Consider the following 24,538-nt stretch of genomic DNA (forward strand, 5'->3'; position numbering starts at 1 on the left):
AGGGACAACAGACGATAAAATTATAACTAAAACATTATCAAGCTTATTTCATACGGAAGCTTATATTGTTTCGGTTTAAATCCATTGTGTTATATATAGGTCTAGTAGCTTCAGAATTGTCATAAAAATATTGGCCTGTAAGATTTTAAACATAAAGTATAAATTTTATCAAAGAAAAAGTTTTTAATAGAATTAAGTAAATAATCTTGATGACATAATAGTTAAATCGACTAAACTTTTCCTCAAGGAAATGAACAACATAGGCTACTGACAGTGTGACAAATCTCCTATATCTAATATTATATTAAAATAAATTGTAAACACTACACTATCTCTACCACTCCTTTTATCAGTCAATAAACTCTATATGTTCCGAAGAATGCCGATCCTTTCCGAAACCGAACATCTGGACTCGGAGATAATCCACGTCTGCTCCAATTTCGTTCTGCACGCTTGGCGCGGTTAGCGCGTGTTGATTGCCAACCAACCCCGGAAATGATGGCTGCGAATGCACAAGTCGTCCGGTGCCCGCATCCGCTCAATTTGAGAGCTTTTCCCGGATATAAGTTTACATTTGTAAGCTGTAACTAGCAGACGACCATGACGTGGATGGCGGGACATCATTTATGGTAAGTAAAATACGTTATTTGTCTCTTAATTCCACGTAAACTGTTCTCAAAATTCGACCCTGTTGCCGCTAGCTAACGGTATTATCACGCTTGGCTTCGGACTAGCTAGATCCATGGAGTCGACTGAACTTCACTAAACTCGAGCGAGCTAACTAGCACGCGGGTTCTATTTCCGATAAATACAACTAAAAACCTATCTAAAGTTTGGCTGTTGGTGAAATTAATGAACATTAGATATAGTTGATTTAGAATGGAGAGGATTTAGGGTGTTCGTGTCAAATCGGGGCCAGGGTTGAGTGGTATTCTATATTCACAGTGCACTGATCTTCCGAGGGCAATATACATGGATATTCCACAGTTATATACCACGGTTGGGCTATAAATAGCCCTGGCATATCAATATACGCGGTGTACGGCTATTGAAATGTCCCAGCATGGCAAGCGAGTAGGAAAACGGTCACGTGATTTGGTCCGTATAGGCTGAGCATGTACACTTGTGTATAGGTCTACACTACAAATGGTACATATATTCAATGTATAGATATAAATATACTCAACTTGTCTATATATATATATATATATATATATATAAATATTACATTAGTTGCGTCTAGATATTTAATTAATTGGGATTTTGTTTATTGTCAGGTTAATATATAAAAGTATATATTTTTCAAAGTTTACAAATATATTTAAGTAGATAACCAGTTATCTTTACAACTTCCAGTTTACCTTAGTCATGATTTTGATTAAAACATTTTATTTTAAAGTGGCATACATGATATCTTACTGTTGGTCTGGATTTTATCTGACAGAAATAAAAACAAAATGGGTTTGATGTCCTACTTTTATCCACTGGGCTAATGAAGATACAATGTGCTATGAAGGAAATTTTGCCGGGACAGCGGCACTATGGCCTCTTATTTCAGATTCCAACTGTGGACACGGTAACATTAGTTTTTAAGAGCAATAACACAATTAATGCAGTTTTAAAAATATTGTTCAAGTGGTATTTTGAGAGCCACAGCGGCATGTGGGTCAGTGAGTAAGGCAATGGCTTACAAACCATTCTGGGACTGAAGGGTGGGGGGTATATGCCCGGGTGCGGCAAATTATTTACATTGTAAGTGCATACCAGAAATATTCAAAGGCTCGGTCAGTAAGGCAACAACTTACTGATCATTCTGGGACTGAGAGGGGTGGGGGCATATGCCCAGGTGCGACAAATTATTTACATTGTAAGTGCATACCAGAAATATTTAAACAGAAATATTCAAAGGCTTAGTGAGTAAGGCAATGGTACTTACTAATCATTCTGGAACTGAGGCAGAGGGGGGGGGGAGGGCATTGTAAGTGCATACCAGAAATATTTAAACAGAAATATTTATGGACTAGCCTCCTTGGAGCCTGAGATAACAAATCAGTTGCATTTAGTTGCTCCCAGTTGCCGAAACGCCAGTTGCTTTCAGTTGCAAGGTCGACATAAGCCCTCCCCCCCACACCCTTTAAACCCTTGTTTCTTTCTGGTTGATGATCAGCATATAAAATATTTACTAAACAGAAATATTTAATAAACTGTTAAAACAAATAGATTTTGCCAGCCCTGTTTATCTTGTCAGTTTACTGGAATGAAATGTAACAGGGTTTATAAAATCAACACAAACTAACATATAATGGCTGAATTTTATTTCAATACTTAGCTTGTGCATAGGGGGTCTTTAGCTTTGGGAGGAAACCAGAGGATCTGGGCTAATGAAGAATGGGATACAACATACAATGTGCTAGGTTGTGCTACAAGCTACTCTTTAGAATTGTAACCAGCAAGGGTTCTTTTACGTACATGCCAATGGGAACATGTGACCTTGATTTTTTGTCTCATTCAAAGGATTAAACGCTGTTTCTTGTCAGGCCCTCTGCCAGCACAACTGACAAAGGGGAAACCACGCAGGAAAATCCCGAAAACCTTTGCGGCCAACATGTGGAGCAAAGCCCAAGACCTCATAGTTAGGGATCTAAAGCCCTATGTACTGTGCCACATATGGTTAACACATGTGGAACTAGCAATTAACCCGTAAGCACTTGGTACATGTGGAGCATCAACTAACACTTTGGCACTTGGTATATGTGGAGCTACATGTATCAACTAAATCTTTGGCACTTGTTACATATCAATATTGACTAACTAGTCCCTTGAAGACGAAAATAATAGAAAAGTGATGCATTTCTCACCGGAGATACATGTACATGCCATACTTGTATATCCTTTAACATTCCGAATAGATGATTAATAAAACGACTTGAACAAAAGTTAGAAATTCTCTTAAGTGAAAAATTACTGTAGAAATTGGAAGGGAAAAATTACTGGAGAAATTCGAAGTGAAAAATTACTGTAGAAATTTGAAGTTAAAATTACTGTAGAAATTTGAAGTTAAAAATTACCATAGAAATTTGAAGTTAAAAATTACCGTAGAAATAAAAAGTAAAAAATAAAAAATTAATTATAGATAAAAAATTAAAAGGTAGAACTAAATAATAATATCAGTTGAAAATTAGAACTTAAAAGTTAGAAATTAAAAGTTAGTAATTAAGAATTAGAAATTTAAAGTTGGAAATTAAAAAGAATACGAATTGAGCATTTACATGAATAAGAGTTGGAGTTAGAAGTTGAAATTATGACAGGGTTTCCCCTCCATACTGAACTTCCTCAGAGTGCCATTTACGATGTTCATGGGGTGCCATAGCCATTCATGTGACGTGGCTGGTTTGGAGAAGTACATGTATAAGGGGCCCAAGTTACCGGTGATTTCTTCCTTGGGACATTTGTAGTTGGACAATCCTCCCTACACCACTGAAAAAGACAACCTATGCTGGAAAATCCTGCGTAACCCATTAACACTGGAATTGAGATCATGGATAGAGAGTTAGCATCTAACTCACTGATCCACTGAGGCTCGCATTTTTAGTAAAATAATGGTTACGTAATGACTCGAGCAGTACGTAATTTTAAAATATTGGCAAATCTTTTTTACTGCATAAACGTACTTATATGATATTTAGAGTTGTGTTTAGTATTTTACATGTACATCATTTAAAATCAATATTATCTTGAAATGGAACCTGTTATCATTACTTGATACAATAGATTCTATTATAAGATATTTAAACAGTTACATGTGCATGAAATCTACCTATTGTTGAATTTAAATGTTATATTAATTATTAAATAGGCCTTTATTCACATGAAAAACCTATAAGCAACTATCTAGAACATCGGATGGACGTGATATTGAATGGAATAAAACACAATATTGGTAATAATGATGATACAGTATTTTATATAATTTGTTTCAATGGTATTTCATAATTGAATTGGAAATATATAGGTCACCAGAGGCATGTCCAGGAATTTGAGCAGCTGGGGGTCCAAAGTGGAGATAACGTCCAGTTTGGTGTTTACATGTAGGTCGGGGGAACTACCCACGAATTTGATAAATTCAGAAGCTTTGACCCCCCTCTGGAAATGCACCTGGTCATATCTATCTCTGATATAAAATGATGATCAGACATGATAGATAAATACTGGTACATGTAAACAACAACACTTAAAGGTCACCGGAAAAGTTTCATAAATTTTTTAAATAAAGCAGGTAATTATGTCAACATATCCTTTCCATAAGTATAACACGAACCCGAATGTCAATATTACCTGCAACAGGTAAATTTCAACGTTAGCAATTTCCGCCATTCTCGTGGGTAGTCGTAACTTTCTGTAAATGTGACGTCATTTTAGTCCTGCTCATATTCTAGTCTATATTTCTATGTGCAGAAGGACTAAAATGACGTCACGGATTGCTTATTGACGGAAAGTTCCGACTATCGACGGAGAACGGCGGAAATTAATAATGTTGAAATTTACCTGTTGCAGGTAATATTGACGTTCGGGCTCGGGTTATATTTATGGAAAGGATATGTTGACATAATTACTTGCATTATTTAAAAAAAAATTGATGCTTTTCCGGTGACCTTTAAACACACATTTATGTGAGAGCTAAATCTGTCCTTTGCAGGTATCAACTACTGTATTAATAAGACATTTATTAACATGACAAGACCATAATCAACTCTCAATGCCATAGGATGGATCTGATTTTAAGCAGATTAGAATGGTTCAGCCATTTAATGATTTACTTTAAAAATGATGAAGTGATGCTTAGATTGAACAACCAGTATGGTAGTAAATATTAGTGCACACATCTTGTCAAACTGTCAAAGGCTAATTAATACATGTATCTTCACTCAGAATAAAGTAATTTGATTGAAATTTTCAATATAAACATTTTGCATTTAGAAATATTATAGCAAATATTTTTCGGGTGGTTATTTCCAATAAAAGTACATGTATGGTAATTTTGGTATATATGGAGAGTAGAGACACCCAATCTTACAAGAAAAATACTGGATTCCCTGGAAAAACACCCATGGAGTGACGTCAAATGTTGCACTCATAGATTGTCTGACCTCTTTGCATTAGGGAGTGCTTAATGTATACATGTATGTTGATAAACAGAATGGCGAGCGGATATGGAAAAAGTGAGAGACTTAAACATAAAACAGATTCTAAGACTAAACTGCAGAACAAGAAGTAGGCAGGAGATAACCCCAGAATTTACTTAGGCTTTGGTATTTATGGTGAATGGACAGCAATTAATGACAACATTGTCTTTTATATGCAATGAATTCTCACTTGGCTTGGCTGGTTTTCATGACCGGTGAGTCAAGTGACAAACATGGCTTCTTTAAATAGATTTTTTATAGCTTTGGGTATTTCCTTGCGAAAACAATGTTTTGAGATTGATTTGAATCATTACATTTCAGTGTGCTATAACTATATGTATGAGGCAAATTTTGCCAGGACACCGGTGCTACCGCCTACTCTTGCATTGAATTCCAACTTCCAAGGGATCTTTTATGTGGATGCCAACATGTGCATACATGTAGGACCTCGTTTTTTTTTATCCCATCCGAACAACTAGATACTGCCCTTGCCAGGATTTTCGACCTACTCTACTGCTAAGGTGGTTCCTTTAGGAACAGTCTCTGATTGAATGCTGTCCGTTGACCTTTACTATCCATCCCTATATGGCTGCAATATGAAAATAGACAGGCAACTCTACTCCTTGTCATGTACAACCGGGGAATCGAAACCATGCCAGTTGACTCCATGACAGACCGTATGATACAGCGCGCACATGCTAACCATTATTGGGCCATCAAACTCCCCAACCTTAAAAGAAACACCGGGTCAATATATAGGACTTTGCAATGGGTAACTTGCTGTCAAAAATGATGTATCACTATGCCGTAATGTAGTTGGGTTCAGTGCAATTAAATCTATACCAAAGAATTATATTTACTTATTTGTGTGTGCAAGAAAGGGTTGAGCGATAAATAAAATCTTTTTTGATTTCAAAACCTTTTTTTTTTACTTTATTGACTTGTGTTGATATTTTTTCATATCAAAAAAGACTCGTAAGAGATTCTCTATTATACTCAAAAAACGCAAAATAAGAACCAAAACTAGATAATCACTAGGCTTTGATTCAGTGGGATTTAAACTAGGCCCATGCTGGTGTTTTGTTGCGCTTAAGCAGCATAGATCTATGAAATTTCAATTTATCATAACTTTGTAAATACTGAATGGAATTGAACCATTTTTGGGCTAATTTCCTACATCTGTTAATGATTAAACATTCACAATATTGTAGTTTACAACAGATTCTGATATTGCTAAATGAATTATTTATAGTGTCTTTAATACATGTATTTGTCATCTGTTTAGTGATGGGGGGAGGGAGACATCAACCTCACCACTGTTTGTGCATGATTTTCCCCTTGTCAGTACAGAGGGTCCGACAAGAACAGCTGTCCGGTCGTTTGGATGGAATTAAAAACCGAGGTCCTATGTACACATTGGCTTGCACATAAAAGATCCTTTGGCAGTTGGAATTCAACATAACATTGTGATGTAGCGCCGCTGTCCGGGCCAAATTTCCCTCATAGCACACTGTATGGCATATGGCCGTCTTCATTTCCCCAGTTTGAGCAGAACAGTAGGATGTTAAACCCCATTTTATTTCACCACTGTTTTGTTTATAATGTGTGAGAGTAATTGGTAGAATATAGTTATTGTATCAACTAGGTGGGGTCTCAATTTTATAGAAAGTTTTCTAGCATTGAGGAAGTTGGGAAAGTGATAAAGCAATATAAGGAAACATGTAGTTGATCTTCCTCAGTGAGGACAAAACATTACAATCACATGATCATATGACAAATAACTTTTGCTTAAAGATGCTTTATTTTGGTCGTTCTTGCTGTAATAGTTCAAAAATAGATAAGGAAAAGTGAATATATTGAACATTTCTGTCGATTGTCTGAGTGATGTTATGATAGTCTCGATTGTCAAGTACTATTTGTATGATAATAAACAAAGTCTTGATTTTATTGTTAAGTTATTAAATGGCATATGTTTCTAATCCATTCAATATCACAGCCATCCATGTTAATAAAAGTCTGAAAAATAATCTATATACATGTAACATTTGAAGCCATAAAAAAGACTTACATTCGCATAGTACCTGCAAGAAACAGTGTGTAGTCATTCTGGTTGTATGGGTGGTATGAAAAACACACCAAGGGCCTTACTGTGCACATAAAATAATTTTTGTCAATTGCCAGGCAATAGAACATTAATTTGCATGTCATATGGCTAGCCCTATTGTTATTGGCCTAGTTGGTATAGAAAACTGTGTGGAGGATAAAGCAAGATATTGAAACTTAGATGTATTCAATCTGATTAATATTTCGTTTCTTATTTTATACTTTTGATGGCCTCTACTATATGAAGATCTGACAGGTTGTATTGGGAGGTCGTGTCAGGGGTCTTATGAGCAGCCTTTGACGCTTTAACGTCAGACATTTGATTAACCAATCAGCGTTGATGTTTCTAATGGGATACCCACAGTTCAGTGCGCCACATGCAAAGAACTTACCGTAACAGACTGTTCCATTGGCTTATCCCTCACATCACCCAGAACGTTTGTTAAGTTTGTTATATAAGTAAAACGAAATTTAAAGTATAAAAATCGAAACGAAGTAGGATGTTTGTTTTAATCAGATTGAGATGTATTACAGGGGTGCTTTGTGTTTACTTTCCCTCTTTCTCTGTCTCTATCTCACTCACTCTGCTGAATATACTAGTTGGTACAGAAAACCATGTGGATGATATGGAGTAAGATATTGAAACTTAGGTATGTTATAGGGTCCTTTGTGTCTACTTTCTCACTCTCACTCACTCTGCTGAATACCAACCTGCAGATGAATAATTATGAATAATTAAAACAAACTGTATGTGTTTGTCCTTGAAAAATGACCTGGTTTGTGATGGCAGTTGTTAAAGGGGCATTACGGAAGTTTAGATAAAGAGCTGACAGTTCTTGCTATAATAGCCTTGAGTGTCATTGTTACCGTTGTTACGAAAGAAAGTCTTGATTATCCATATTTAAGGTTAATCATGAACAGCCGTTGCAACGCAGATCGTATTCAAATCTGTTTAAAATCGTAACCAACAAATGGCATCAAGAGTTTATTATGGTCTTGTTGCGTTAATAAATGTCTAATTAATATACATGTATAACATTTAAGGCCCCAGGAAAGATCTGCATTAACCAACTTAGCTCTTGCACAGTGTAGGGGCCTAGCTTTAATAACTCCATAACTATTCAAATACCCAGCAGTGTGTTTATAGAAATTTGTCCAGTATATCCTGTTCAGTTTGTTTAATTGAATTGTGTCCTGTATTATCCAGTTCAGTTTGTTACTCATTAAATCACATTGAAGCTGTTTATTAAACGTCAGTATGGAAGGTTATTATTAAAAGCTGTTTATTCTTATCCAAAATCAGAATGGTAAAAACTAGTGGATTCTAGTCAAAGTGTCTCTCAATAATTTCATGATTGACTGTAACCAATAATCACATGATATATTGTAACCAATAATCACACGATTGACTGTAAGCAATAATCACATGATTTACTGTAATCAATGATTACATGCATACTGCACGCAGCGACCCATCTACGTCATACTTCCCAGAATGTGACACTGCCCTAGTTAGCCTCCATTTAAAACGCACACGTGATCATTTTGGGGCGGGACTTATCGACGAAACACCGTATTGTTTAGACAACAGAGTAAAAATAACCCACGCACGTGTGTTTTATGTAAACACGCCATGTCGCTGACACTCGCGTAAAAGCGATATATAATATGTGCTATGGGTAATATTGCAATAAATTCTTTACCATTGTAAACTGTATTTAGAGTTTCAATCTGTTTATCTTTCAAAACAAGGTTAGATACTCCTAAATTTGTTTTCGCAAACAAAACCGCCTCTGTGAAATTATCTGTCATACGCGCCGCCATATTGAATAATTAGGGAACTTTTTTGTGATTCGGCTCTGATTAGTTTGACATCTTTCATACACACAACGGCTAAATAAACATATTTAATTTCATTCAATATAACAATAGAAGAAAAATAAATACTTCTAAAAATTTCTAAAAGCATACTCAGTGTTTTCGACTAAATCGTCGATGTAGGAATTAAAATGTCGGTTAATTAGCTTAGGCCTATTCTCAGCCGGAGCTAGCTGTAGATAGGCAGCCTAAGTTGGGATGTGATTACATGATGGTATCCATTTCAAAAACAGTTTGACCTTTACCAATAATTTCATGATTGACCTTTACCATTAATTTCATGATTGACCTTTACCAATAATACCATTAATTACATGATTGACCTTTACCAATAATTTCATATTATTGATATTAAACAATAATTGACCACAAATATTGCTATTGGACAATCATGATGATATTGCTATCAGTCAACTGCCAAGGGTTCTTTTATGTGTACGCAGGACCTTGCTTTTTAGTTCTATCCAAACGACTATACATGTAAGTGGTTGTCCCATGCCCAGGCACTCTATCCTGCATCACTGACAATGCGGAACCATGTTGGAATATCTGATGAACTTTCTCAGTTAACGCAGAGATCGAACATGGGCATGCACCATACAGTGTGCTATCAGGGAAATTTTGCTTGGACAGTGGCGCTACGACCTACTCTTGTATCTTGTATCTAATCCCATCCGAATGACTAGACAGCTGTCCTTGCCAGGCCCTCCATCCTGTATCACTGATATGAGAAAACCCCACTGGAATATCACAAACTTCTTGGCTGAGACCAGGAGGGAATATGTGACCTCCAGGCTAGCGAGTCGGCATCTTGCTCACTGAGCTATCATTGATCCCCCACAGCTGAAGACCCATATGCGCAAATGAATTATTGAAATAAGATTGAACCATATGTTAGTCCTGAAATGACCGGGTTCTCTCTCCCCCCCCCACCCCCAAGAATATATGTTTTGTTTTTTTGTAATAGTTTATTTCTTTTGTATTTTTCAGATTTGGTAATTCTGTTAATCAATCTGTGAATGACGACAAAAAACAAGATGTTGGTAGCGGAGCGGGAGCTGATCTCTCGCTTGTTGAAGCAGTCAATTCTGACACTGTGTCGTGAAACGATGTCTCAATACAAACTAGAGGTTGATGGCATCGTGTGCATCAGCCTCGAGAATGACACCCATCCTATCGTTATAAAAGTTCACGAGGAAGTTGGAACCGAACCTGGTGGGAGTTCTCTGTGGAATTTTAAGAAAAGTGACAATTTTTTAAAATTAGAGGCTAATTATAGTGATTACTCTGGTGCACAATCAAGTGAACTTAAAGAAAGACTTTTAAGCAATAGTCCAAAGATTAAAGACTTTGGTGCTAGTGATGATGACCAAGATGATGCATCCTCAACTGCTGATAATCTTTATTCTTTTAAGAAACTTAATAAGCCAGACTTTTTATCAGCGACACGAAGTCGACTAAACAGCGGCTATAATCAGAGGAAGTCGAAACCAAATAAAATAGAGACTAATGCTTCGGAGGACGTTGGAACAGATTCTCCTCAGCCTGATGGAGCAGTTGATAAACAGAAATACGAATATGACTTTAACGATGATAGTGCCTTAAGCAATTTGCCTGATGACGATAACGGTCTTGCAATTATCCCAGAAATTCTGCCTTCAGTCTCTCGTCCTGGAGTTCCAAACACAATTCATGCTCAAAGCGCTGCTATCAGCCATCCTGATGGCTATGTTTGCAAACGTTGCTTTCAAATCCTGCCCGATACCGGTGCCTTTGAATCCCATAATCTACGTGTTCACTCGCTTTTCACTTGCCGAACCTGTTTTAGGGGCTTCACGGCTAGAAACAATTTAAAACGTCATATTCGTCTGCATACTGGCTTCAAACCTTACAAGTGTCAAATATGTAACCAGGGTTTTACTCGCAAGGATGACCTCAAAGGTCACGAGTTACGTCACTCGTACAAGAAGCCTTTTCGGTGCAGCATCTGTGCCAAGGGCTACACAGATCGGTCTTGTGTAAGGAATCACATGGCTAAAGAACATCGAGTTAAGCTTCTTCATGTTTGTCCACGATGCGGTGAGGGTTTCAGCAGCTCGCATGAATTTACGGAACACAAAAAATCTCATCCTGAATTCAGCGACTATCAGTGTACATCATGTGATTTTATTGGCATCAATGGACTTATGTACATAAAGCACCTGTTGACTCACCAGACCAAAGTCTTCAGCTGTAAACCCTGCCAGCAGTCCTTCAAAGATCCCTTTGACTACACCAATCACCTGAAGCTTCACCGTGGAGATGAATCTTTTAAAGCCTATATTTGCTGTTTCTGTGGATCTTGTCAACATACTTATGATCAGTTTGTTCGTCATGAACACTCACATGCTCAAATGAAGAATCACACCTGTACCATTTGCTCCAAGAGTTTTATTTATCCGTCAAGTCTCAAGGATCACATGTCCACACACAATCGTAACGAAGACGATGACTGCAGCGATTATTGGTGCACTGAATGCCAGACTGGGTTTCCAACAGAGGACACGCTTGAGGATCATATCCTCACCACTCACGAGTCAGCAAAACCAGATATTGATGATAGCATGATGGACACATCAGATCCTGGTTTACTGGATCCAGATGATGATTCCAATGAAGCCTTCCCATCCCCTGCTGTACCACAACAAGGTGAAACAGATGAGCTACACCACACAGAGTCTGAAGAACTTGAGAGTGATGTTAATGTCCTTGCCTCTTCTTACATACCTTTTCAGAAGCCACCAAGTATAATACCAAGAAAGAACAGGTCAATATTGCCCCAGAAAATTCCAAAGAATTCTTCTGGTGGTAGTCCGTTAGACAGATTTAGTCCCCCTCAATCACTGAAGAACAGCTTGCAGAGAGGTCCACAAATGAAAACAACAGAACTGGTACCTTGTATGGTTCTCTCACCCTTTCCCCGCAATTTTGCCTTAAGCAATACCTCTACAAGTTATGCAAATTCCTCAGATCCTGATGCAAATAAAGAATTGGAGGGTAAATCACAAGGCAGCAGCAGCAACAACAACAGCAACAGTACTGTCACCTCAAATGATGGTGCATCAAGTTTCAAATACCCAATAAAAGATGAACCAAACTCGTATGAAAATGGAGCTGATGATTCTCAGGGGAACTTGAATATTTCTATGTTAAAACAGGAGCAAGATGATGAGTATGATGCTAGTCGAGATGCTTCAATGGATGGAGCTGAAAACAAGGAGATGGCTTTGGAGAAGGTGCACATTAGATCCCCAGGATTTGAACGTGTTGTTACCCCGAGTTGCCTCTACAAGTCCCACACTTCTTTCGAGTGTATGGAGTGTGGGAAAAGCTACACCGATTTCGGTCAATTTGAAAGTCACAGCGCCATCCTCCATCGACGATTTCTGTGTGAATTCTGTGGAAAAGTTTTTACAGCAAAGCCGAATCGGGATCGTCATCTAAGATACCACACTGGAGAACGCCCGTATAAATGTGGATTATGTGAAGCATCATTTTTCAGGGGAGACGATCTGAAATATCACCGAACGACTAAACATGCAACCGTAAAACCTTTCAATTGTAATGTTTGTAATTTATCATTTGCATGGCCAAAAGATCTAGAACGTCATCGAAAACAGAAGAAACACTTCATGTAGATTGTTTGGGGTTTAAAGGACAGGGTTGGTGTCCACCAATATTACGTATGTGATAGAACTGGTTAAACACATTCCAAATATAAATTTAACTCAGAGATCATTGCTATGATAGATTTGAAGAAACAGGAAGTGGCGCAGATAAAAGGAAAACACAGGTTTTCCTGATAATTAACCGACTGGAGTAGAGCAATAACAGATACGCGGTCAAATTTCACCTCATTGATAATTTTGTTGCAAACGAAAAGTTGTTATATGAGACTGGGAAGGAATATCTGTTCGAATTCATGAAAATAATTGATTGTCACTAGATAAAGAGAAAGCGAGAAAAACAGAAATAGTCCATGGGTTAGGCTACATGTACCTCGTTTTTATTAAGTCTCTACAAATTTTAAGTAATTATAGTTTATTCCGATAGCCCTATACATGTAAATAAACTAAAGTCATATTATTGTATTTTTTGCAATTATTTCTGTATCCGCCATGTGAATCATACATTGCAGTTTGGTATGCACTCTAAAACGGCAATTAGGCGATCTTAATTTATCAAATACTGCATTCACATTAATTCTCATCCAACCCATTAAAAGTTCTTGCAATAAAAATTCATTGAAAAATTATCTCTGTGGATTTATGTGTAGTCTACTTCTAGTCAGATACATGTATGAACAAAATATGAAATTCATTTGTATTCAGCAACTGCAAACCAGACAAATGCACTTATATACAAAAGTAAAACAAATACTGGCAGGTAAATACATGTATAAGGATAACCTGTGTTCTCCGTTTGTTTGCGTCACTTCCGGTTTCTTCAAATCTTTGTTTAAAACGCATCTACCGTAGCAAAGATATCTGGGTTAAAATTATATTTGGAATGCATTTAACCAGTTCTATCACATATTTAATATTGACTGCCGTCTTCTTCAAGTCACCTGATTGTTTTGATAGACCTACACCAGTCAATGGCTGTACATAAAAAATTTGGAGGTAATCAACAATAATCCACTAGGCTCTTCTACTCTTTATCAAGACTAGTGAAATTAACAATAATCAGCTGACTTGTAGACCAGGGTCTTTTTTCACTAAAACTTCAACTGAAATAGATTAAGAATGCAGACTTTTAATTGGTTGAGAGATGAAATCATAACACAAATTTGAGCTCTTATCCAATGGAAAAGGTGCATTCTAAAAGTTTTGGTGAATCTGGCCCGAGGCTGTAATGTAAATTAAAGTTTTAGCTAATTTTACTTCACAAACTGAAATCATTTATATTTAAGTTTTTTTGCAATATGTTTAAACAGTTATTTAGTTCTTATAAATTTCGGCCCTTATTCACGAAAACTTAAGCTAAGATACAATCGAAATTTAAAGAAATACTGCAATTCGATTGGCTGACCAATATGCAAATTGGATATATGCAAATTGATTTTACTGGTCAGCCAATCGAACTGCTGTATTTCTTAAAATTTCGATTGTATCTTAGTTTAAGTTTTCGTGAATAAGGGCCCTGATGTTTGTTTTGTTTACAAAAATTCTTAAGATGTAATTTTATATGCATGCATAAAGGAAAGAATTGGTCATGGTTCTTGGATTTAGGAAACAAATTGAGTCATCCATTATTGATGACTACTGGATGGAAGAGATTGATTTGGCTGACTGTTTAAGATTATGATTTAATCTAAGTACAATTGTGGTGTGGGGAGCCATGATGGCTCAGTCTGTAAGATACTGGCTTGTATACAAGGAGGTCTCGTGTTCGATCCCAGTGTCGGTTAAGAAACTTCCTTGAGATTTTCTGCTGTGGTTCCCCCTTGTCAATTGTGCAAGACGGTGTCTAGTCATTAAGATGGGACAATAAACGGAGCTGCCTTGTACACATTGGCATTCAGACAATTCAACAAATTTGTTTCCTAAATACAATGGGCAGACAACTCATCTATTCCATTGTTTGTTTATAGGAATGTTTGATTATGAATATAATATCCACACTAATAATATGATAAACTATTATTTTGGTTTATACTAATATGTTAGCAAAAACATTCTTTAGCTGTATTTGATTTGGACTTTATCATTTAAATGAAGTGAATGGTAAAGGTTCTAACGTCGTAACAGACTAATGGGAATGGTCGGACATCATGTAAGGGACGTTGTGCCTGTGCATAAAAGTAATGAATATTATTTTTGCACAAACCAGTCTCTTAATGTAATCTGTCTCGTTTTAATTCTAGGTTAATTTTCCAAATTAAAAAATGTATTTTGTCTCGGTTAAATATAGGGCGAATCTTTTGATATATTATGAGTATTGTCATGCTAGCAGCTCCTGATTATCTGGTTATGGTGTTTATATTATATCATGGATTGTCTAGTGTTGTTATATCATCTTTACAGTCGGTTGTATGTTGTAATAACGTTTCCTTTCATGGGATCGTGAGACTTAACGATAGCTGCGACCTAACGTCTCCTGGTGAAGATAGTCTTAAATAGGGTTCATTGTAATATTACACAATACATGTTTTTAAGACCACTGGACCTTATTTACAAACACGTAATAATGTAGCAAATTCATTGGCTGAAACTCAAAATTTTTGCTGTTGACCAATGAAAAGTCACCATCCTTAAAATTTTGCTGTTAACCAATGAAAAGGCCCCATCCTTAAAATGTTTGCTGATGACTGATGAGAAGGCCCTATCCTTAAATTTGTTTATGTTTCATTTATTAAATGTGTAACTTTTATATTCTCATCCATTTTGGTGTTGGGGGGTTAAACAGGGTTACCTGATGGGGACAACATCATTTGTCAATGTAGGTCGCACCTCACAAAACTACATAAAATAAGACTTTGATGAGAAAGTGTGAATTGTGTCTCAAAATCAAGTCGTATCATAATCCTAAATTGTTGATCAATGGAGAGATGGGAACAGCATCATTTGGTCAATACTGGGCGCACCTCCCAAAACTTCTTATAACAAGATTGAGAAAGAGGGTGTCAAAAGTTGGGTCATAATCAACTACAAAACCCCAAAGGAATGATTAGATTAAAAACTTTCGTCTATTTAATTGATTTTTTGTGAAAAGTTGTCCTTATATATGTTTTGTGTACCAACATGTTTAGTTTAAAGACTTTAAAAACAATAATCCATCAAGGAAGGATTTGGAAATCGTTGACAACAAGAGTTAAAAATTAAACAAGACTTGTATTCGTTGTAGCCAAATTGGACGCAGTTTGGCCTGGATCAACCAAGACTAATGTTGATATAAAGGTGTGACGCGAATGTGTTATCTGAAGGGCCGTTGATTTTACGAATTATATATTTTATCAGTTTAAGCGTAATATTAGAATATGAATCCCTTATATATATATATCCCTGCATGTTATTATTGTTTTTCAACTATTTTTACCAATGTAATATAAATATTATTTTAGGATTGTTAGAATTAAATTTCGATTGTTTTTTTTTTTTTAAAGAATTAATTAATACATAATGTTTTTTTTTTTTTTAATTATAATAAATTTGTATGTTTTATTTGTAATAATATGTTAAACTATTATAATTATATATCATGTAATAATGTCTCATTGTGATTTCTATATATACTGAGTGCCTTTCATAATTAAATCCTTTATTAATCACCTTCAAAACGACTTATCTTGTTTCTACAGGGATAGGAGATGGTCTTACAGGATCTTGTTATTCAATTCTCTTTTCTACTTTATCTAAATCTAGCATAATTTTAAAACTTTTAAATGGATGTACTGAGAATAGGTGTTAATAAAGTTATTGCGCAATTGCAGTAGCAGTGATGCAAATCGACATTGAAAATGGGTCCTTTAATAGCCCAAGGATAGTGTTATTTTTTCTAATATCCGGCATACTTAATTACATTTCTAAGAAATTTAACCACAAAAAAAATGGCCATCACTAAACGCACTTTAAAGGATAACACATAAGGTTTTTCTCCTTAAAAAAGAATAGCAAAATAATCCATGGATGCTAAATGCTGGTTTTGAAGTTTGTTGGGTGTCCAAGTTGTCTAACATGTCCCATGTTGTGGTCTGTAGATAGCAGTGTCTGCCATCGAGGCACGTCATGGGAGGATCTGTTATTATGAGAAGCCACAGGGTGACTCCCCTTTGTCTTTGGTGTAGGATGGAGGGCCTGCCAAGGGACAATGTATAGTCGTTGGGATGGGACGGAAAACCAAGGTCCCGTGTTCACATTGGCATGCACGTAAAAGAACTGTTGACAGTTGGAATTTAGAATAACAGTAGCTATATCTCTAACTCAATATCACCCAAAGTCTTCGACATTGAAAACACGAATTATTTGTCAATTTAAATCAACATTGATATTGTGATATTACTAGGAAAAGATGGGCTTCTGATATCCAATATTTTAGACAAAATAAACATTTTGTCATTGGTACACGAATCGTGTACCATGATGCGTTTCAGCACCATTTGTAACAAGGGACTTGAAGAACAAGGCTAGACATATTCCACAAGTCATGTCAAATGGTAATGCCATATTCTTATCTGGAGAGCATGCGCAATAAATACTATCAGTGTAGACTGGTATAACCAGATGCTAGAGACTGGCATTCGATTGGGACTTCTGGCGTATTTTGATGAACATAACTGATTAGAAATTACAATAAATCAGTTTATATCCATTCATACTACATTATTTTATGTGTTGCAACCCAATTTGTGCCCATTTCTAAGTCACAAATATTAGCGATTTAGCTTCTTTAAACTCCAGTTCATTTCATTTCAATACATTTTTGTTGTTACCAAGGTCCGATTACAATTCCATGGAACCCCTGGATGAGAATGCCACTGGGGCTTGTGCACCACAATTGAAAGTGGGGCATATTCTGGTCATTGCCTGTCACACACACACACACACCACCACACACCATCACACACATGCACTTTGTATGTCAATATGGTAAATATATAGATTTATTTGGCATAAACATACACAACATAATACATAACATATTTATTTATGGTACAAATTCTTTTTTAGAACTAATTTGGGTCTTCTTTAATATTGGGGTCCCTTTAATATTGGCCTAGTTATGACTGAACAAGGAGAGAAAATAAGGATTATCTATAAATAGGTCATGTTTATTTTTAACACTAGGTATTCATCTTTAAGTGGCCTGTGGATAGAAATTCAAAAGAGATGAGATCATATATATTTTATACCTTAAACATAAGGCCAAATTAAAAAATACCCTGTGATTTACGGTTACTTGTTCACAGAAAATAGGGTTGGTCACCCGGAAATTCTTTGTATTTTTATTAGTATAATTTTTTTTTCCTTTACCAAGTGGCCCGTAGGTTTGTGAACTCTTAATAGTCGATAAACAAAGGTAATTTTTGTTTTGGCCTAAGATAGCATATCATCTTTTCTACTTTATGATAAAAACCCCACCTCCACAAAAAATGTTGTAATAATCTATCCAAATTACACAAACCCACAGAAATTTTCCAATGCAAATCACAGTCATTATTATCACATTTCATTATGTAAAGGTTTTTGGGGACAATGATATCATTTTTTTTTTAATAAGAAGATAGCTTTGAAGGAGCATGTTCAGAAACTCTGAGACTTTAATATTTCTGTTTATTTAGGTGCAAACATGCATAGGATTAGAATGGAGTGAGGTAAAAATTGCCACAATGATTGTCATGTTTGTTTGTAAGATGCTATTTCGTTGAATGTAGAAGAAAAAAGTATACTTCCTCTGGACACACAACTACATCCACTTATACAGACAAAAAAGGGTGGGGGAGGGGGGTTGAAAGGACTTACTAAACATTGGACAATGTTCTGTAATGTATCATTTTTATGGCATGAAATGAAATACTGTTCTGTAGAAACTTGACTAATGAAGCCGACCAAATACCACACAGTGTGCTATGAAGTAATATTTGCCTGGACAACAGTGCTAAGGCCTACTCTTATTTATAGAGTCACAACAGCCAACTAGGTCATTTTGGGACTAACACATGGTTTAATTTTATTTCAATAATTCGCTTGCGCGTAGGGGTCTTTAGCAGTGGGAGGAAACCGGAGGACCCGGAGAAAACCCACGAGGTTGGACAGGCGACCCTACTCCTTGCCACGTACAACTGGGGATTCGAAACCACGCCAGTTGACTCAATGACAGACTTTATGGTACAGCGCGCACGTGCTAACCATTCAGCCACCCAACCCCCCAGCCAAGCAGGACTGGTTTATGGCACATTTGATCAATTTCCCCAAATTGGGCTCTGCACTAGAAAGGGGCCCTCCAGCTCACCAACTTAAAACTTTTTCTTAAATATGAATGAATATAGGCCTAGTTAAAGTTATTCATATTCTGCAATGTATTCATATCTTGTAACTACAGGCCTCCCAAATTGTCCCCTGAATTTTCTGAAATGAAAAGAAATGGGAGATAACGTCCTACTGTTCTGCTCCTAAACTGGGCTAATGAAGACGGGCATATGTCATACAATGTGCTATGAGGGAAATTTTGCCCGGGCAGCGGCGCTACGGCCTACTCTTATATCGAATTCCAACTGCCAAGGGATCTTTTACGTGCACGCCAATATGTACACGGGACCTCTGTCTTTCGTCCCATCGAACGACTAGACAGTTGTCCTTGTCAGGCCCTCCGTCCTGCATCACTGACAAGGGGAAACCACGCCGGAAACCTGAATTTTCTACAACTGACCCTGCAGTCAAGGGTTGTAATACGTACATGCCAATGTGTACAGGGGACCACAGCTTTTCGACCCATCCAAAGGATTACACAGTACCGTTCCTTGCCCTACCCAATCTGATTAAAATACAGATCTATATTTCATTTCGTATTTTTTATACTTTCGATGGCCTACACAACATGAAGATCTGACAAGTTGTACTCGATGGTTGTGTCGTACGATCGGCCTATGACGTTATCAATTGATTTCAATGAGCGTAAGACGCTAGCTCGTTAACCAGGTCTACGGTTTGCTCCTGGTGTTGGCCTAGGTGCCTTTTCACGAAAATTTAAACTAAAATATTTTAAAACTGCAGCCTTTTCATTGGCTAAGAGCTAAAATTTGTACTAGGATTTAAAATCTCAACCAAATGTTTGTGAATTACGCCCCTAGACAATTCCCTGGAATTTACCAGTGTGGTGCAGGTCAGAGGGCCTGGCAAGGAAGCGTTTAGTCATGGGGATGAAACGAAAAACTGTGCACATGTTGTGTTCATGTAAATTAAACCCTTAGACAATGTAAGGGAAATAACTCTTGTTTATAGCTTGGGTTCAGACTAGTAATTCATTCATCCAAGCCTTCGATGTTAAAACTCTATGACATTTTTTGGCCTATAACTTTTTATTTGAACATGCCGATGATCTTAATTTCTATAACCACAATAACTCCAACATGTCACAATCATAAAATACAAATATATTTTGCTAGGCCTTGTCAAAATAATCTATAGTCATTTAGTAGGCGGTCACACTAATTCTTATGCCAGTTTACTTCCGCCCCCAAATCATGAATTTTTACCAAAACTTTCTTCGATTCTATACTACTAAAACGTCAACAAAACTTCTCGTGAAAAAGTGGAGAAAGGGAGAATAACTGTAAACAGAGGAACCAGTAATCGTAATTAGTGGTCGGTGTCCATTTTTTAATACCCGACTTCTTGGAAAGGTTTGGTGATGTCCGGGGTCAACTCCTTTACTGTATGCCCACCAAGACTCACGTATAGGTCCTAGTACCCAAAGCCCAGCTTAACCGGAGCGGGGCCCTAACGCGACGAAAAGATTATTTCATATCCTTTTGAATGGCACGCATGTGTAACACACAATTAAACGGCCTGTAATACAAGAATAATTACATAATATCTGATCACATACGAAATCTATTCAGTTCCGTAGGCATACAATGCGCGGAAATAACGGTGGGGAACCGTTATAACATTAAAATCACCGGATTGAGTTGTTACAGAGTTCAAACAATTTGTGTCTTTGTTTACGACTCTAGACCGATCACCGAGTGGAACTTTACAGAGAAGGTTGAGGGATAGCTTAGTCTCCGCCCTCGCGCCGCTAGATCGATCACCGTGAAACTTTCATCTGGAATTTGATTTGTTTTCTCTTTTTGCCATGAAGCGCAGGGCCTCCTAAACCGCGGGGCCTTGGGCCTGGTGCCCCTCAGGTCCATGCCTAAGCTGGACTTTGCTAGTACTCAGTGGATTGCAGAGGTTTGGTGATGCCCGCAACCATCTCCTTAACTGCATGCCGCCACCCCTCCAAGACTCAAGTATAGGTCCTAGCGTACTCAGAAATACGATAATGGAAGACATCTTTTGATATGTAAAATCAGATGATATAAACTTTTTATTCCAATTAACGCCACTGGGGTACTGACATGGACATGTTGTCCAGTGGACCGGGTCTTTGGATGGGATGAAAAGTCCAAGATAAGTCTAATCATGTAGGACGTTAAACCACATTTTATTTAATTACCTGAGTGTTTAAGAGTATGATTTATTTATAATCAAATACAATTATGATGTCGCAGGCTTGCTAGCCTGGAGGTCGGGTGTTCGATCCCTGCATTGGCCGAGAAAATTCATCCAGATTTTCCGGCGTGGTTCCCCCTTGTCAGTGATGCAGGGTGGAGGGCCTGACAAGGACAGCTGTATAGTCATTTGGATGGGACGAAAAACTGATGTCCCGTGTACACGTTGGCGTGCACGTAAAAGATCCCCTGACAGTTGGAATTCGACATAAATGTAGGCCGTAGTGCCGCTGTCCGGGCAAAATTTCCCTCCTAGCACACTGTATGGCGTAAGCTCGTCTTCATTAGCCCAGTTCGGAGCAGAACAGTAGGACGTTAAACCCTATTTCATTTCAATTATGATGTATCGAACCGCGGTGTCTCGATGGTTCGCTAACCAGGTCTCGGTTTCACTCCCTGTGTTGGACAAGAAAGTTCATCGGGAATTTCCTGTCCATTTTGTCTTTGTCAGTGGTGAAAGATGGAGTGCTGCCAAGAACAGTGTCTATTTGTAAGTCCAATTAGTGCAAAAAAGTTGGACGTTAAACCCCATTTCATTTTTATATATTATAGATATCGATGAGTGTGATACAGTTAAGAAGGATAAATGCCCAGGTAGATGTATTAACACACCTGGGGGATATAGGTGTGACTGTGATATACCTGGATACAGACCAAGTGTCAGAGAACATTTCTGTAGGGGTAAGTACCTATACGTGATTTTAAATGGCGTTTGTAGACATAATATTTGTGCGAATTTGGATAAAGTTGTGGAATATAATTTTCTATGTTTTGTTAGGTTTTGTATCTTAGCCAAAATATATAAGTACGGTAGCAAAAATAATTAATATTTAAATATTTCTGACATGTTTTTATTTAATGACATTCTCTATAATTTATAAAGATGTGAACGAGTGTAAGAAAGAAAATGGCGGCTGTGATGATTCGTGTGAGAATACACGTGGTTCATACACTTGTAGATGTAACCAGAAAGGTTGGAAACTTGGACACAATAATCATACATGCGTCGGTAAGATTCATTCATTCATTCATTTCGCATAGTATCCCACCCTTATCTATCCTTATCCATTCCATCCATCACATCATATACCACTCCGCCCTTGTTGCTTTAGTAACGTATATGTAGCAGAGCCGATACATACGTTACTAAAGTAAATAACTCCACCAAACCCCATTCATTTCCACCACATACCTTTCCATCCCATGTCATGCTAACCGTTTCCATTCCATGCCATGCTAACCCATCCCACTACATCACACCACATCACATCCCATCACAGTCCTTCCAATCCCATCCAAGTCCTTCCGTTCCCGCCCATCTTATCAAAATGATTTGTTATTAAGATGTTAAATGAATGAATATGTATTTTAGATGTGAATGAATGCGAGCGATATTATAAGAAGATTTGTCTACATGGTGAATGCATCAACCTGATTGGAGATTATAGATGCATTTGTAAACCAGGTTACTATGCTGGACCAGGTGAAAGATTCTGTGAAGGTACGGACAAATCTTCATAATGGTGACTGGCTTCTTTACAAATTTTATCTCGTCAAAATTTCTGTTATAGCCATATTTTTTTCAATTGTATATGAAATCATTTAATTTTTGTATACGATGTGTAGAATATGCATATTTATAACACATGGCCACTTTTTTGCAATATCACTTTTTATACGTTTCAGTTTCATTTGGACGTATTATATCGTCGCCCATGTCCGTTCGGACGTCTGGTCGTCCGTTCACATTTTGTTTGTGGACACTCTAGAGGTCACAATTTTTATCCGATTCTGACGAAACTCTAGAGGTCAAAATTTGTATTCAATTTTGATGAAACTTAAAATATAGGTTTATAACGCAAATATCTCGGTTGGTTTATTTCGATATGGGCGCGGACCTTAACATCCTGAATTATTGTCCCTGATTGTACGAAAAATCACGTTTAGCTTATGGACCCCTTGCGGTTAAATTTTTATTCGATTCTAAAAACTGTTCATTTAAATCACCGTTACATAATAATAACTGTTGAGTCCGAATTTCGTGAAGATCGGACCGAGACAGCCTGACAAAATGGCCGCTCCCTTTCACACAAATGGTATAAAGAGTATGCTATACCGAGGTTATGGGACCTCTAGATGTCACAATGCTTATCCGATTTTGATGAAACGTAAAATATTTTTATATCCCAAAGATCTCGGTTCCTTTCGATATTGACGGATGCCGGGACTAACATCGTAGATTATGGCATCTGATTGTACGGAAAATCGTTTTTTTAGCTTGTTTTCTGTCCATCTCTAGCAAAACGTGCACATCTGGTTCCCCCCCCCCCCCGTTGTCAGTAGTTGTCGGTGGTAAATAGGACCAAAACTAGGCTATCGGTTAAAAACTAAGATTGGAATAGTGACGCTATACAAAGATAATATTTTGCTTTTTAGGACAACAGACTTAACATTTCATTTTATTGGACTTTAAATACGACTTTTAATGACCGCAGACTTAATATTTCCTTTTATTGGACTTGAAATACAACTTTTATTGGACTTGAAATACGACTTTTATTTTTGTTTTAACTTGTAGATGTAGATGAGTGTGATGTAAACAATGGCGGTTGTGATGATCAGTGCATTAACACAGACGGTTCGTACCATTGTAATTGTACACAGGAAGGGCTCACCATGACGTCTAACGGTTTCAATTGTAAAGGTAAGCGACAATTCGTACCATTGTAACTGTTATCAGAAAGGGACCACCATGGCATCTAACGATTCATTTACGTGCAAGTCACGGAACCTCAGTTTTTCGTCCCATCCGAACGGCTATGAAGGCAAGACACATTTCGTATAATTATAAAGGTAGGAAACGGTTCGTCTTAGAGACGGCTCATATCAGTTTAAGATTGCTATGGTTTGTTTTAATTGTTGACTAGTGTAGCCGAGGTATATTGCTGAAGTATAGTGTTGGGGTATGTTTTGTTTTAACTGGTGACCCATGTTGCTGTGGTATATTGGTGTGTTATAGATTCTTGGGGTATGTTGCTGTGTTACATATCCCTGAGGTATATCGTTGTATTATATATCTCTGGTTTATTGCTGTGTTATATATCCCTGGGGTATATTACTG

The 24,538-nt window shown here is 37.1% G+C and overlaps 1 protein-coding gene across 1 annotated transcript; it reads left to right on the top strand.

Annotated features, from left to right (window-relative positions):
- The first annotated feature begins 371 nt into the window (after positions 1–371).
- LOC126829466 (gastrula zinc finger protein xFG20-1) lies at positions 372–16,465 on the top strand. The gene is made up of 2 exons (XM_050559372.2): positions 372–629; positions 10,155–16,465. The coding sequence occupies exon 2, from the start codon at positions 10,184–10,186 to the stop codon at positions 12,839–12,841; it is 2,658 nt and encodes an 885-aa protein (XP_050415329.1). The 5' UTR covers positions 372–629; positions 10,155–10,183; the 3' UTR covers positions 12,842–16,465.
- The last annotated feature ends 8,073 nt before the right edge of the window (positions 16,466–24,538 follow it).

Source organism: Patella vulgata, chromosome 8 (genome assembly GCF_932274485.2).
Source record: "Patella vulgata chromosome 8, xgPatVulg1.2, whole genome shotgun sequence".
Lineage (NCBI taxonomy): Eukaryota > Metazoa > Mollusca > Gastropoda > Patellidae > Patella > Patella vulgata.